At 29.4% G+C, this 13,600-nt stretch overlaps 1 protein-coding gene across 1 annotated transcript; it reads right to left on the reverse strand.

The window, feature by feature from the left end:
- Window positions 1–1,639: 1,639 nt before the first annotated feature.
- On the reverse strand, window positions 1,640–13,379 carry LOC120069412 (probable low-specificity L-threonine aldolase 1). The gene is made up of 11 exons (XM_039021149.1): window positions 13,287–13,379; window positions 13,118–13,180; window positions 12,123–12,584; window positions 9,146–9,257; window positions 8,985–9,035; window positions 8,768–8,839; window positions 7,297–7,429; window positions 7,158–7,216; window positions 3,522–3,622; window positions 2,627–2,693; window positions 1,640–1,832 (listed from the first exon to the last, which is right to left on the reverse strand). The coding sequence occupies exons 3-11, from the start codon at window positions 12,563–12,565 to the stop codon at window positions 1,794–1,796; spliced, it is 1,077 nt and encodes a 358-aa protein (XP_038877077.1). The 5' UTR covers window positions 12,566–12,584; window positions 13,118–13,180; window positions 13,287–13,379; the 3' UTR covers window positions 1,640–1,793.
- Window positions 13,380–13,600: the final 221 nt, after the last annotated feature.

A 13,600-nucleotide genomic window follows, 5' to 3' on the forward strand; every position in this document is an offset into this window, starting at 1 on the left:
AGTGTTTTGGTGTAGCATCTTCATGTTGCCTGCGCGTTAACTCATGAGGTTGATCGTCTGTTGTGTAGTTATTTATGGATAGGCATTGCAGAGAGTCAGGGTGAGAGGGGTTGGGTGTGAAACATGTGGCTTCATGGAATAAGGCTGCTATTATGAAGCTGATCTGGCTTCTTTTAATTAAATCGAGCTCATTATGGGTGGCATAGTGGAAGTGTATGTTTTGCGTGGGCGATCTTTGTGGGCTGTTCAATGTGAGGTGGGAGGTTTTGGTGCTTGAGGGCTATCTTGCGTTGTAGGGATAGATTCAAACATCTGGTTCGTTTGATGGTGGGCGATGAAAGGTCATGTTTTGTTTGGTGGGATCCTTGAGGAGCGATTGTTGGAGTTTATGGATGGTGAGGGAGGTTGGAGGTGGCCTACAGTGTCATGGGAGTTGCTTGAGATCTAGGGTCTTATTCAGGCAGTAGGGCCTATGGTGATAGGGCAAGATTATTGGGTTTGGGTGCTGGGTGCTAATGGTCGGTTTTCTATCGCTAGTGCGTGGGAGAGTTTGCACCCTCGGTGTCCTAGGGTGTCTTGAGTAGGTCTTTTGTGGTATGGGGGTGGTATTTCGCGTCACTACTTTTGTGCATGGTTAGTTGTGAGGGACAGGTTGGGTATGTGGGATTGGTTGAGGAGCTGAGGTGTGTTGTCAAAGGGGGGGGGGGGAGTGTCTTTTGTGTGGGGGAGGTGTGGAGTTGTGGGATCATCTATTTTTTGAGTGTGGATTTGGGAGAGAGGCGTGGTCAGGTGTGTCGCGTTAGTTGGGTTTGACTCATCGGGTAGTGGGTTGGGATATCGAGTTGAGTTGGTTGTGCCGAGTGGGGTCAGGTAAGGGTGTGTAATAAGTTGTTCCGTGTCTTCTGGTGTGCTTCCATCTACATCATTTGACAGGAGCATAATCGCCGGCTTCATGGGGTAAACCGAGGACAATGTCTGCCCTGTTTCACCTTATGATCTCTACGGTTCGTGCTTGTACTGCTTCCTGGCAGGTTGATCTTCTTGATCTTATCTAGTGCGTTCATGGATGTTTTTCCACTTTTTGTACTTATCGATGTTCTTTGTTTTGCTATTGGCCCCAGGTTGTGGGGTTTTGTTTCCTTTTCTCTGTTTTTCTCCCAAGTGGATGGTGTTGTTTGCATTTGTTTTGGTCGAGTCCTATTTTTGCTTGTGCTTTGTTGCTATGATGCCTTGATCCCGAGCTAAGGGACCCCTCTTGTTGTTGTATAATAATATCACCTATTCTAAAAAAAAAAAAAAAAAAAATGATTTTTCCTCCAAAACGCAGTGTTTGAATATTCATCTTCTTTCTCTGATTCTTTGATTTTGAGCGAATATTTTTCTCTCATCGATTCTAACTCTCCTTCCGACAAGTACACATTTGAGGTGGGTGTTGTGTTAACTTTGGAAAGCAACTGGTATGATCGATTCGCATCGAGGTCGTGCTGAAATTGCATTTAAGGCAGTGGTTTCTACGATACAATGCTTTAGATCCGCAATAGACGACAAATAATAACTCCGTTAACTTACCATTAAGTTACGAAATTACCAACGCCAAAAAAAAGTTGGGACTACATAAATATTAACAAAAAAAAAAAGGTGAAAGAGAGAAACATAATATTATTACAACCCAACATAGGGATTAGAAATGTGTTAATACAACAAGAAAAGAAAAGGGCATATTTAGCATAAGCCAAAGTTGGTAAATTCCACTCTGTTTATTAGAGACAGAGACACATAGAGTTAGTTGTTGATTAGTTGCCATTTTCAACTTTAATTCCATTGAGAGTTTGCTGCAAAAGCCAAAGTGAAAGGGTTTCTGTCAGTTGTGAGTTTAAAGAAGAATTGGAGGAGTGTGTGAAAACTTATGGTTACTTTTTAGGGTAAATTGTAAAAAACACGGTTGAAATATGCTTGTAGTTATAATTATACCTTCAAACTTCTAATTATAGAAATTAGATTCCTAAACTTCCACAAATGTTAAATTGGATCCCAAATTTATAATAATTGTAGAAATTGGACCCACAAATGATAAATATTGAACTCTTAAACTTATACAAATATTACATTTCATACCCTCAAGCTTACCATAACATTTATATCAATTTGTGGTTTCAAATTTTAAAATTGAAAGTTTAAGAGTATGATTGTAACTACCATTATATTTTATAGGTGATTTTTGCAATTTGCCATAGTTTTTATATAAACTTCAAAAAATTGATAAATTTCCAACTTTCAACTCAATATCGAATATGTTCCTAAATTAATTAAAAAGTTGTCTAATAAATTTATAAACTTCCGATTTTATGTCTAATTTAATTTTGTTCCTAATAGATTATCGATCTATTCAGCATGTTTTGAATTCAAAGACAGCTCGTTCAAAAAATTAAAAGTTTAATGTCATATTATTTAGACACGAAATGCAAGCATATATGTCGATTAGATTTGTTAATTAAAAGTGTTGAATATAGTATAGATGTATTAGACATATAATTGAAAATTTATGGACGCCTTCGACATTTTTGAAGTGTAGAGATGTATTAAAACTCTTTTTCATTTTATCAAAAATCAGTAATGAGAAGATCACCTGAAAGCAAGATAAAGTGTATTGCACATCACTTGTTGAAATCTGATGATGAAGAACAATTCTAGCCCTGCAATTAAACTTGTTTAATAAATAAATAAATAAATAAATCCATTTCATTTTATATAATATTACTCCATAAATATATGGATTAGATTCAAACCTACCATCTTTATAGACATATAATATTCAACAACAAATGTGATAGGTTAGGACCCATTTTTAAAAGCACTTCCAAAATTTATTTTTTAATTAATTAAAACATTTCATTATTTCAAAAGTTATTCGAACTTACTCATTGTTGATGCCCAATAGAATTATTTTTTAATTTTGTTTTTTAATTTTAGATAAGCATATGACTTTTCTTAACTAAAAATTTCAACTTTTCATGTACACTTGGTTTCAAAAAGACAGAAAAAAATTGTGTTATTTTGGCAATTTTTTTTGTTGTTCTCTCAAATTTTAAAATAACAAAAAAAAGTTACTTTATTTTTTTTATAGAAAATATAAGAAATTTCTAAGTTATGTATGAGAAATAAAATAAAATAAAATATTCTTCCAAAATTTCCAAAGCATAAAATCTTTTTTTTTCTTTAAAAAAATGACAATTTAGCATATAAAAATATTGATTAGATACAATTTAGCGAAAAGTGTGGATAGTAAATAACTTTGACATTTTGTTATAACTTTTATGCTTTCAAAAGTTATTTTAAATATTTTCGAATCAAAACATTTTTCCTAAAAGCTTTCAATAAATATATTGGATGGAAAATGCTTCGGAAAAAATTTTAAAAATATTTTTTTCCCTAAAAGCTAATAAAGTAATCACAAATTGACTATACGAATATAATGGAAAATATAATGTAATATATATATATATTTTAATTTTAAGATATACCTTATTTGGCTTTCTAGCATCATAAAAATGCCACGTTCTTCCAAGCTTTTACATAATGTTTCCATTGAGATTCCGTAATCGTCTTCTATTTCAAAGAATATCTGATCATAAAACAAATAAATCCATAAATACATTCAAGTTTTAGATCAAAATAAAACCCACAAGAAATGAAAAGTATGCAATACATAAATATTCAATAATGAAAATGATGGTTTAAAAAGTTTTAAATTTAATTCTTAGTAAATTTTAAAGTGGTAGATATCACTAACTTTTTAGAAATTTCTTAAAGTATCTAAATAAATTACTTATATGTAGATATTAGTAGATTTATTCTAGAAGATTATAAAAAGTATCTCAAAAGAAATGTTTTAGAAACATGCTAACATCTTTTTATGATCCAAAGAATTATAGAGAATTTCTAAAGATAAGGATAATTCATAGATCTAGAATATTTGTAGAATTTAAAAAGAACTTAGAAAGATCCTTTTGCTTGGATTAGAAAGATCTCATGCCTATAAGAGGGAGTTACGTCTTCATTTATAAATCGAGCAAAGAAAGAAAGAAAGAAAAAGAGCAAAGCTAAGAAAAGTTGGACAAACATAGGAGTGTGGAAAGGCAAGCGAGTGATTGTTGAGAAAACGAAAAAGTCTTCTCTCAAAATTGTACATAATTACATCTCCTTAACAAAAGTTTATTTCTTTTAAGTGATTGTCTCTCCTCCTTTGATGTTAATTTGATAGTCAAACTAGCATAACTTGCTATGATGATGCTTTTAAAGATCGTATGTAGTCTGGGACTCTAAAGCTCGTTATTTAGGATACAACTACTTACGAAGTGCATCCATCACTCAAGATGATGGAAGACCTTTAAGTTGTTGAGGAATCAAGAAACTCAATACTCAAAACTACAAAACATGATCCAAATACAAGAAATCATATCTCTAAGACCAAGACTCACGGGATATTGTGGGAGGCACTAAAGCCAAGCTACCTAAAGATGCTACTGCTTTTAGGAAATAGAATATCGGGGTAATTTAGGCCATGTTTGCAATTAAAATTACAATTGATAAAAAAAAATGTTGGATCACATCCATACAATGGAGATACCAAAGGTAGCACATGGAACACGTTTTTCCCAATTTTCTCAAAGAAAAGTAATTAGAGGTTGTAGTTTCTAAAAAATGAGCTATTATCAGTGTCTCAAAGAGAGAAGACTATCAATCAATACTCCATGAGGTAAAAAATTTGTGTCATGAAATCTCATAACTAGATCCTACTACTACTATTTCAAAATTGAGAATAAGGAGAATTATTATTCATGGACTTAAAAACTAAATATAAAAGTCTTATTGCTATTATTCAAGGTTGGGTAGTAGTTCAACCTTCTCTTATTGACATAGAAAATATGTTTTCTAAGCAAGAACCATTGATTAAGCAAATGTCGGAGGTCACATTAAAGACAAATAATGTAGATCGCTTTTTATTGGCTTAAGAAAAGATAATCTAAAATATCAAAAGAAAGTATGATCAAAACGATATGAAGAAACCCCAAAGCATTCTAAAGTAAAAGAAGCTAGTAATACTAATAGAAAATAGGAGTATAGGAAACAACTTGAAGTTTCCAATAGCTCACGTTAACAAAAACTATGATAATGCCTCATTCCAATTCCAATTCCAATCAAGTGGACTTATGTTATCTTGAAAATATGTTATGTTTTACTATGGTTGAGCACGCCTCGATGCTTGTTGTATTGATTTTGTAATGAATAACATATTGAGATTCTATTATGTGGCTCTATGAACGTAAGTATGTTTGTTGAGGTGTTGAAGATATGTATGTTTAATGTATTTTTATGTAGTTTTAGCATAAAACATGTTTTAGAGCAGCATCGATGACCATGGTTAATTTAGTTAGGGTAAATACTGAGTTTTGAATGAAAAGTATTAAAATTCTTGAGAACGCCGATGGTTCTTGGTGAAGCCAATTGGGGCAGACGGAGAAGTTAATGACCTTGGATAAAATCAGTTAGGGTTGACAGAGAGGTTGGTAACCCTAGAGAAATTTGTTAAGGCCGATATAAACTATTGGTGGTCCTAGATGAAGTCAATAGAATCAACGGAGAACGTTGATGACTCTGGATAAAGTCATTTGGGGTCAACGTGAACTGTCAGTGGCATTGGACACAATTAGTTGAGGTCAACTTGTCTCAAGGGATTCGCTTAACTAGTTTGTGAGTATTAAACTTGAGTGTTTAGCAAACTTAAGAGGTTTTAAGTTAATTCATGAGTTTAACATGATGTAATTGATATTTACTTCGATTGTATGTTTTGAAATGGTTGCTTATATGTTGTTTGGTTGCGCTTTAGGTGTGGGCTAGTAACTAGTACACAACTTGTGTACTGACCCCTCACTAGTTTTTGTAGATGTTAATGAGTATTAAGACTTTAGTGATCCTGAAGAGGGAGATTGACAAAGATTAAGTTAGGGTTTGTAATAGGCTTTAGTTGTTCTTTTCTTGTTTGTTTGAGTAATGACTTTGTTTCGTTTCGGAAAAGTTACGTCGGATTTGTTTGGAAAGGGTTTGAGAATATTAGGGTTTAAAAACATAATTTTGAAAACAAGAAATTCAAAGAAAACAAAATTGTATATTTTATTTTAAGATATGTCATTGGTAATCGATTCAGAAATTAAAAATCAATTTAAACAAAATTTTCAAAATGTATTTGATAATATATTTATAAACCATAAAACTAATTATAATTATTCACTTAATATTAGGTTAAATATAAATTATCACTAATTAATTTATGAACTTGCTTTACGTTAAAAAAATTGTATAGTAATTAATTTATAATTGGATATAATATATATTATATAATACATATTTTAATTTTACAAAAATAATTGAACTTATAACATGATATGCTATATTCTTTTTATTTTTTATTTTATATTTTTTCATATATTTCTACATTTTAATTTGAATTCAAAATCTAGATATGTAGTTAACATAAAAATGTTATTTTAAGAATTTGCATTGGATCGCATAATTCACAAACTGTTTTACAAAATAGAATTCAGATTACCAACCAATACATATTCGATAAAATTAGTGAATCTGAAAACATCAAACAAAATTTGAATTGGCTATCAAATAGGCCCTTAGTTTTGTTTTCAAGTGTTTTGAAATTGTAGTGTTTATGTTCATATTGTTATACTACCAAAAGTTTTTTTCTAAAATATCATCGTTATTGGAGATAGCTAAAGCCTAATTTTGTAATGTTCCCTCATTTGGAGTTAAAATTTAGGGGTGTTACAATTTTAATCTACCTGATTGACTTTTACAAAATACAATTAATATAGCAAAACAAAAGCTAAGTATACACATAAATTTTTAAAAACCATTTTTAAGATCTCTGAGCATAATTTCAAGAAAATTTATGTTAAATGATAAAACTGCAAATATCACAGTCTATCTATAATAGCCGTAATAAATTACGATAGACTACTATTTTGGTTCATTTTTTTATATTTAAAAATACTGTAATGTATAATTAAAACTAAAAGCAGACTAATATACTCAAACACAAACATAATAAATCACTAAGAATTCTAATTATGTTTTAAGATACTCACAATGTTTGTCTCAACTGATTTTGGATCTATCTTTAATCCTTTGATTTGGTGTAATCCGCCTATATTGAAAAAGAAAAAAAGGTGAATAATAATTGAAAATGTTGATAAGAATTAAGAGTAGAGTGTGATGCTTAATTACTAGCTAGTTGTTTGGCTTTGTCATGATCAGCTTCAAGTTTATGAACATTCTCTTTTAAAGCAACAAGTCCAGCTGCACAAAGGATGCCAATTTGCCTCATTCCACCACCCAATGTTTTCCTAACCCTTTTTGCCTATTATTAAACACAAAATTTCAAAATATTTGCAAAAGAGGGTGGTTTTAAAAGGTGGAAAATACTTAAAAGGTAAGTTGAATCGATGATTGGTTAAATTATATGTTTTGATTCTTTAGATTTTAAAGTTGAACAATCAAATTTCCGACAATTAAAAAATGCTCGATTTTGGCCTCTTAATTAATAAAAGTCGTTAATTACTAACGAATGTGTTTGATGTCATATTTTAAAAACAAAATAAAATTTTATTTTTATTAAAAAAAAGCTTTCACTCTCTCTAATCTTTCTCCTTTACCTTCCCAACTTGTGCTCTACTTCATCCCCTTCCCTCCATTCTGACGGTGATAATTGGATCTCTTCTTCCTCTTCTCATGTCTCTAGTATACAATGCATATGAGAAATAAATGAATGAGGAAAAAGTCTGGTTACATCTATCTTTTGTACAATCTCGCTGGCATCCAATAGTAATGACTTTGTTTAGGAGCATTAGATTAGGTATAGCCGCAGCCTAGGCTGCATCTAATCATTATCCAAGAAATAGTTGTTTGTCATCTAGATTTGGAACAACAAAAGATACTCTCTCTCTCATACATGACTTGAGTTATTGATGGACCAAGAACAAGAAGAAGAAGAAAAAATGGAGAGAGAAAGAAGAAGATATGTAAAGGAGGGGCGTAACATTAGTGTTGTCGCCCACATCGGAGTGAAGGGAAGGAGAGTGATGAGGCACCGGTTGAGATAGAGAGGAGGAAAGGGAAGGTGAGGGGAGGGAGAGATTATTTGCTTAAAAAAAGTCAATTTCTTCATTAGTAATCGATTATTTCTATTAATTGAAGAATCAAAATCGAGTATTTTCTAAATGTTGGAGACTTGATTGATCAACTTTGAAGTTTATAACCTACCTTGATACAAATGTCATGAGTGATTTACCCAAAATTGCATGATTAATGGTGACCTATTAAAAGAAATGCTTTTGAAAAAAACACTCAAAAAAATTTTAAGTGCTTTAAGTGAAACCAGTTCATATATAACTTTTTTGCCCCCTTTCCATAGAAATTTATAGGAAAAAGTTAATTAATTTATTTTCAAAATTCATCCAAACTCATTTTTACTTTCTAAACATATTTCACGATTGTCATTTTAGCTTGGATTAGATTTCATTTCTCAATGGAAGGAAGTAATTCCAAATATATAATAACCTAGGCTACCAAACTATCTTCAAGAGAGCTTCAAAATTCCTAAAATGGGTTATATTGAAATTTTAATTTAAAAATACCAATTCAAACACATTCTCATACATACCATAAATATGACCCAAAAAAAAAATAAAACCACTACCTTGGCAATAAAGTCTTTGGAACCCACAATAACTGATCCAACAGGTGCACCCAAACCTTTTGATAGACATACCTAATGAGCCAACATCAAAGCTTGATATAATGTTGTTTTTTTGTGAAGGTTGAATTTCCTCAATGGTTATTTAATAAAAACAAATTATTAAATGAAAGTAATAAGGATAGAGAAACGTTTTAGAGCACAATGTATATAAACATACTGATACTGAGTCAGCTGCTTGTACCAATCGATCAACTGGAACACCAAGTGCCTGAAAAAAAAAATATTTTTTTTAACGTAAGAAAATCTTTTTGGTAGGATGTTATTTAAAAAGTCCAAAAATCAAGTCTCGGAAAAAGATTATTTATAAATAATACTCACGATTGAAGCATTGAAAATACGAGCTCCATCAATATGAAGTTTGAGGTTATGCTTCTTAGCTAACTCTCCAACTTCATCAGTATATTCTACTGAAAGGCATTTTCCACCGGTGCTGCATTTAATCATAGTTAGTTTTTAATCATGAAGTATATCTTACGATACGTAAAAGTAAAAAAAAAAAAAAAAAAACCAACAGCGAAAATCTTTAAGTACTTACTTTATCCCAAATATTTTTAAAATATTTATTTTAGTTCTCATAAATCAATCTCTTTAAGGATGTTTTGGACCTACTTTTCATGTTTTTTTCTTTCTCTATTTAATTTTACAATACTCCCTTTTTTGACATTAGACTTCCAAGTATTCCTATTAGTCAATATATTCTCTCATACTTTTTGGATCCTCTTCTTACTATTTTGTTCGTTTTTCCTTTATAGATCCTCTTTGTTTTATTTTCTCTTTTTTTCATTAATAAAAAAATAAGTAAATTGAAATTTAAAGGCATATTATATACGTATCATTTAACAAATACAAATCATTCTCGAAATAATAATAATTACCTTTTTTTTACATTTTTTTTCTTTGATCTTCTACATAAAATTAAAACACTGTTATCAAATTTATAAAATTCCACAATGTTTTAGAAGATACAACAACGTTTCATATATAAAAAAAAAAAGATAAATGTATATCATTATTAAAGTTATTTATAATCTACTCTAACTAAAGTCCATTTAAAAATAGAAATAAAAATATTTTACTTCATCTTTTTAATTACTTTTAAACTTCATGTCCCATATTTACTAAAGAATTATATATTTCTTTTAACCATTTATAATTTACCTTATGAAATTAGGTTTTGTATCCAACACATTTAATATTCATTATAAATTAATAAAATAAAATGTATATATAATCTTAGTTATTATCTTTTTAATTACTTTTAAATTTCATGTCAAATATTTACCTTTTAAATTCAACTAAAAGTATATCTGTTTCAAAATTTATATTAGAGTTTTAACCACTTGTATGACACGTAGTCTCTAACTGGTATATAAGAAACAAATTGACTTAATTTCAAGTAATTAACAGATAAATATCTATCACTCAGCTCGAACATAATTAGACGGACAAGATATGAATTAGATAATTAAAAAATAACTATAATAGTAATAATAAAAATATGTTGATGTCAAGGTCTTGTAAATATAATTTTTATTAAATTATAAGTTCAGTCTGCTCACGGTTTACATTTGTGTATATTTCTTCAATGTTGTTTATTTTAAATTATAATAAATCTTTAAACATTTTCCATTATCTATCTACCAGATCTTTTCCAATTAACGTTGTAATTAGTTTAATATATATTTGAGAAATTATTCTAAACGACCAAACTGTTGAAAATATTTACAAATAGAAACAAAATATCATAGTCTATCTGTGATAGACTATGATAGATCGCGATAAATTACTATCTGTATCTATCGTCATACAGATAGAAATAGATAATAGTCTATTGTGGTCAATCGCAGATAGACGATAAATTTTTGCTATATTTGTAAATATTTTGGTTTATCTTCCTATATTTGAAAAGAAAACTTAATATTTGCATTTCTAAAATATTTTAGGTTCAAAAAGTGTTAGTCCCTAGATATTCATTAATATGATACAATTTAATCCCTCAACTTTGATTTGTAACAATTTACTCCTTTTCAAACATGTAACAATTTAGTCTTTAAATTTTAGTATGTTACAACTTAGCTTCTATAATTTAAAATTTATAATAACTTAATCCATATCATAAGATCTTCTATTAAAATTAACTATCAATTTTTAATAATTTAAGGATGTAGACTTTGTAGCATATAATAAACATATTGGGTCCCTAATTAATTTATTCATCAACCTATGCAATAAATCCCAACAAATCTTAACACTAAGTCTCATAGTAGAGTAAAATTGTTACAAATTTTAAAGAATAAGAACTAAATTATTGTTTCATACTAAAATTCAATGATTAAATTGTTGTAAAATTAAAAGTTTAAGGACGTCTAAATCATTACAGACCAAAGTTTAGAAACTAAATTGTAACTTTTGTAAAAATTCAAGGACCAAAACTTGTTTTTAATGTTATTAAAAAAAAAAAAAAAAGAACTATTACCTCTATTTTATTCGTCTAAAATTTACCTATCATATTATCTATAAATAAACAATCCACATACATTTTACAATAAATATTAAACTATAATGACTAGAGGGACTTATTAGGATGCAAAATTGGACCAACCACAACTAAAAATTAAGTCCCATTTGATAACTATTTGACTTTTTTTTTTTAATCTTTACAAATTAAATATGCAAATACTTATTTCATTTTTAAATTGTTTTATCTATATCCACTTTTTACCAATATTTTCAAAAACCAAGTCAAGTTTGAGAGCTAAAAAAGTAGACCTCGTTTGGTAATCATTTGATTTTTTATTTTTTATTTTTGAAAATTAAGCATATTTTCTCTCAATTTCTTACCATGTGCCCCGATGTCGTATAGAAGACTCTAACTACTCAGTTAAGTAGGTCAATGAAAGTTCCTATTCGGCACATTGTCAACCCTAAGATTTTGGGCAATGAGTTCCGATTTTTTTAGGTAAAAGAGTTGAATTCTTAGCCAAATTCAAAAATTAAAAACAAATTTCTAAAATAACAAAATAAGAAACTTAGAGGTAAAAAAGATGCTCATAGGCTTAATTTTCAAAAACTAAAAGGCAAAAACCAAATGGTCACAAAAAAAAGTCCATAATTTCTATAAATATATATATATATATATATATATATATATTTAATTTTGACTAAGAACTCAATTCTTTTAATTAAATTGAGAGGACGTAAGCTTAATTAAAAAAAAAAAATGAAAAGCAAAGGGTTACCAAACTTGAATAAAAAATAGAAAAATAATTGTAAAATTAAATATAGTAATACTTACTTTGCATGTGTGTTTTCTAAACAAATGAGCCTTGTTGTTGGGAAGAAGAGTTCGCCCTTTGGATTTCTAATGGCAGCTTCAACCAAATCAATATCCATTGTTCCATCATCTTTGTTCTTCACCGTTCTTGAATGGACTCCTCCAATGGTTGCAATGCCTCCATTTTCCAATATGTGAATATGAGAATTGTCTCCAAGAATCACTTCACTCCCTCTAATGTCACAGTGTACAAGAACACTTATAAGATTCCCCATTGTGCCTGAGGGAACAAACAACCCTCCTTCTTTCCCCATTATCTTTGCCATCTCTTCTTCTAACTTGAGGGCAATTGGGTCATTTCCCAACACATCATCGTCTACCTCCGCAATTGCCATTGCAGCTTGCATTGTCTCGGTCGGTTTTGTCACCGTGTCGGACCGTAGATCCACCTTCCTATCCACCATTTTTATCGACTACTATACTCTAGAGATAATTTTTTAAAAGAACGATCATAGTTAGCCACTAAAAGAATCATTATACCAAACATGTTAGCTTTTCGTATGAGGAGTATTAACCTCTTGTAGCGTAGTAGAAGTCACAAAATGGTTGTGTAAAATAATGATCTAAGATAAACGGAAAAACGTAGAATCTTTTATTTGGCAGTTAAGATCATCAAAAAGGTGTTTGAAAAAGAAAAAAAAACAATTACGAAACGTATTCTTTTCTTTTTTAAACTAAAATCAAGAAACAAGAAAACTATCAAATTAACATTAATCTTTCGTTTCTAATTTTCAAAAGTATAACTCATGCCGTTGTTTATCATTTCTTATATATATAAGAAGAAAACAATTTTTTTTTAACTCAAAACTAATTTTTTCTAAGAGATCGAGTTCAAATCACCTACCTCTTTGAACTCTCAAAAATGAAAAAATAAAATAAAATAATTTATTTCCTAAATGGAAATTGGAATTAATTACCAACATCTAAAATTACAAGAAAAATTAGTGATTCCTTACTCTTGAAATGGAAGATAAATCCCAAAAAATCAGTAGATAGCTTCTCTAGAAGTATTTCAAACACTGCAAGAACACAAATACTCGAAGCTTTACATTTCTATTCAATAGAAATTTGTATATATATAACAAAAATTCCTCGAAAGAAAAATATGAAATTAATTTTGATCACCTTAGATATAGTTGAACCCACGATTGGCTAGAGTTGCATAAAAATAAAAGGAAATTTATAGCAAGATAAGACAAGAAGAGTCATTATCATGTACTTATTTATTTTTTATTTTTTTTATTTTTGTCTCAAAAATAAGAAGAACGTGGAAGGAAAAAAATACTTTTAAAAGCAAAATGGAAATGAAAATTATCTCTCTTTGATCAGAAGGTTCCCCAAATCAAAGGCATCAAGTTTCTCACAACAAATGGGATATTGAGTAGTTCTATCGTATTAAATTTCTATCGATATATCGATATTTTTATATTTTTATAGAT

The sequence above is a fragment of the Benincasa hispida genome, unplaced genomic scaffold, assembly GCF_009727055.1.
Source record: "Benincasa hispida cultivar B227 unplaced genomic scaffold, ASM972705v1 Contig387, whole genome shotgun sequence".
In the NCBI taxonomy this organism is placed as follows: Eukaryota; Viridiplantae; Streptophyta; class Magnoliopsida; order Cucurbitales; family Cucurbitaceae; genus Benincasa; species Benincasa hispida.

Bases quoted from the DNA above. Each gene is read 5' to 3' on its own strand.
- LOC120069412 (XM_039021149.1), bottom strand. From the start codon at position 12,565: ATGGTGGATAGGAAGGTGGATCTACGGTCCGACACGGTGACAAAACCG. The intron at 3,623-7,157 runs GTGAGTATCTTA...TTTTATGATCAG, and splicing joins AATCAGTTGAGACAAACATT to ATATTCTTTGAAATAGAAGA. The intron at 2,694-3,521 runs GTATATCTTAAA...GTTTAATTGCAG, and splicing joins ATGCTAGAAAGCCAAATAAG to GGCTAGAATTGTTCTTCATC.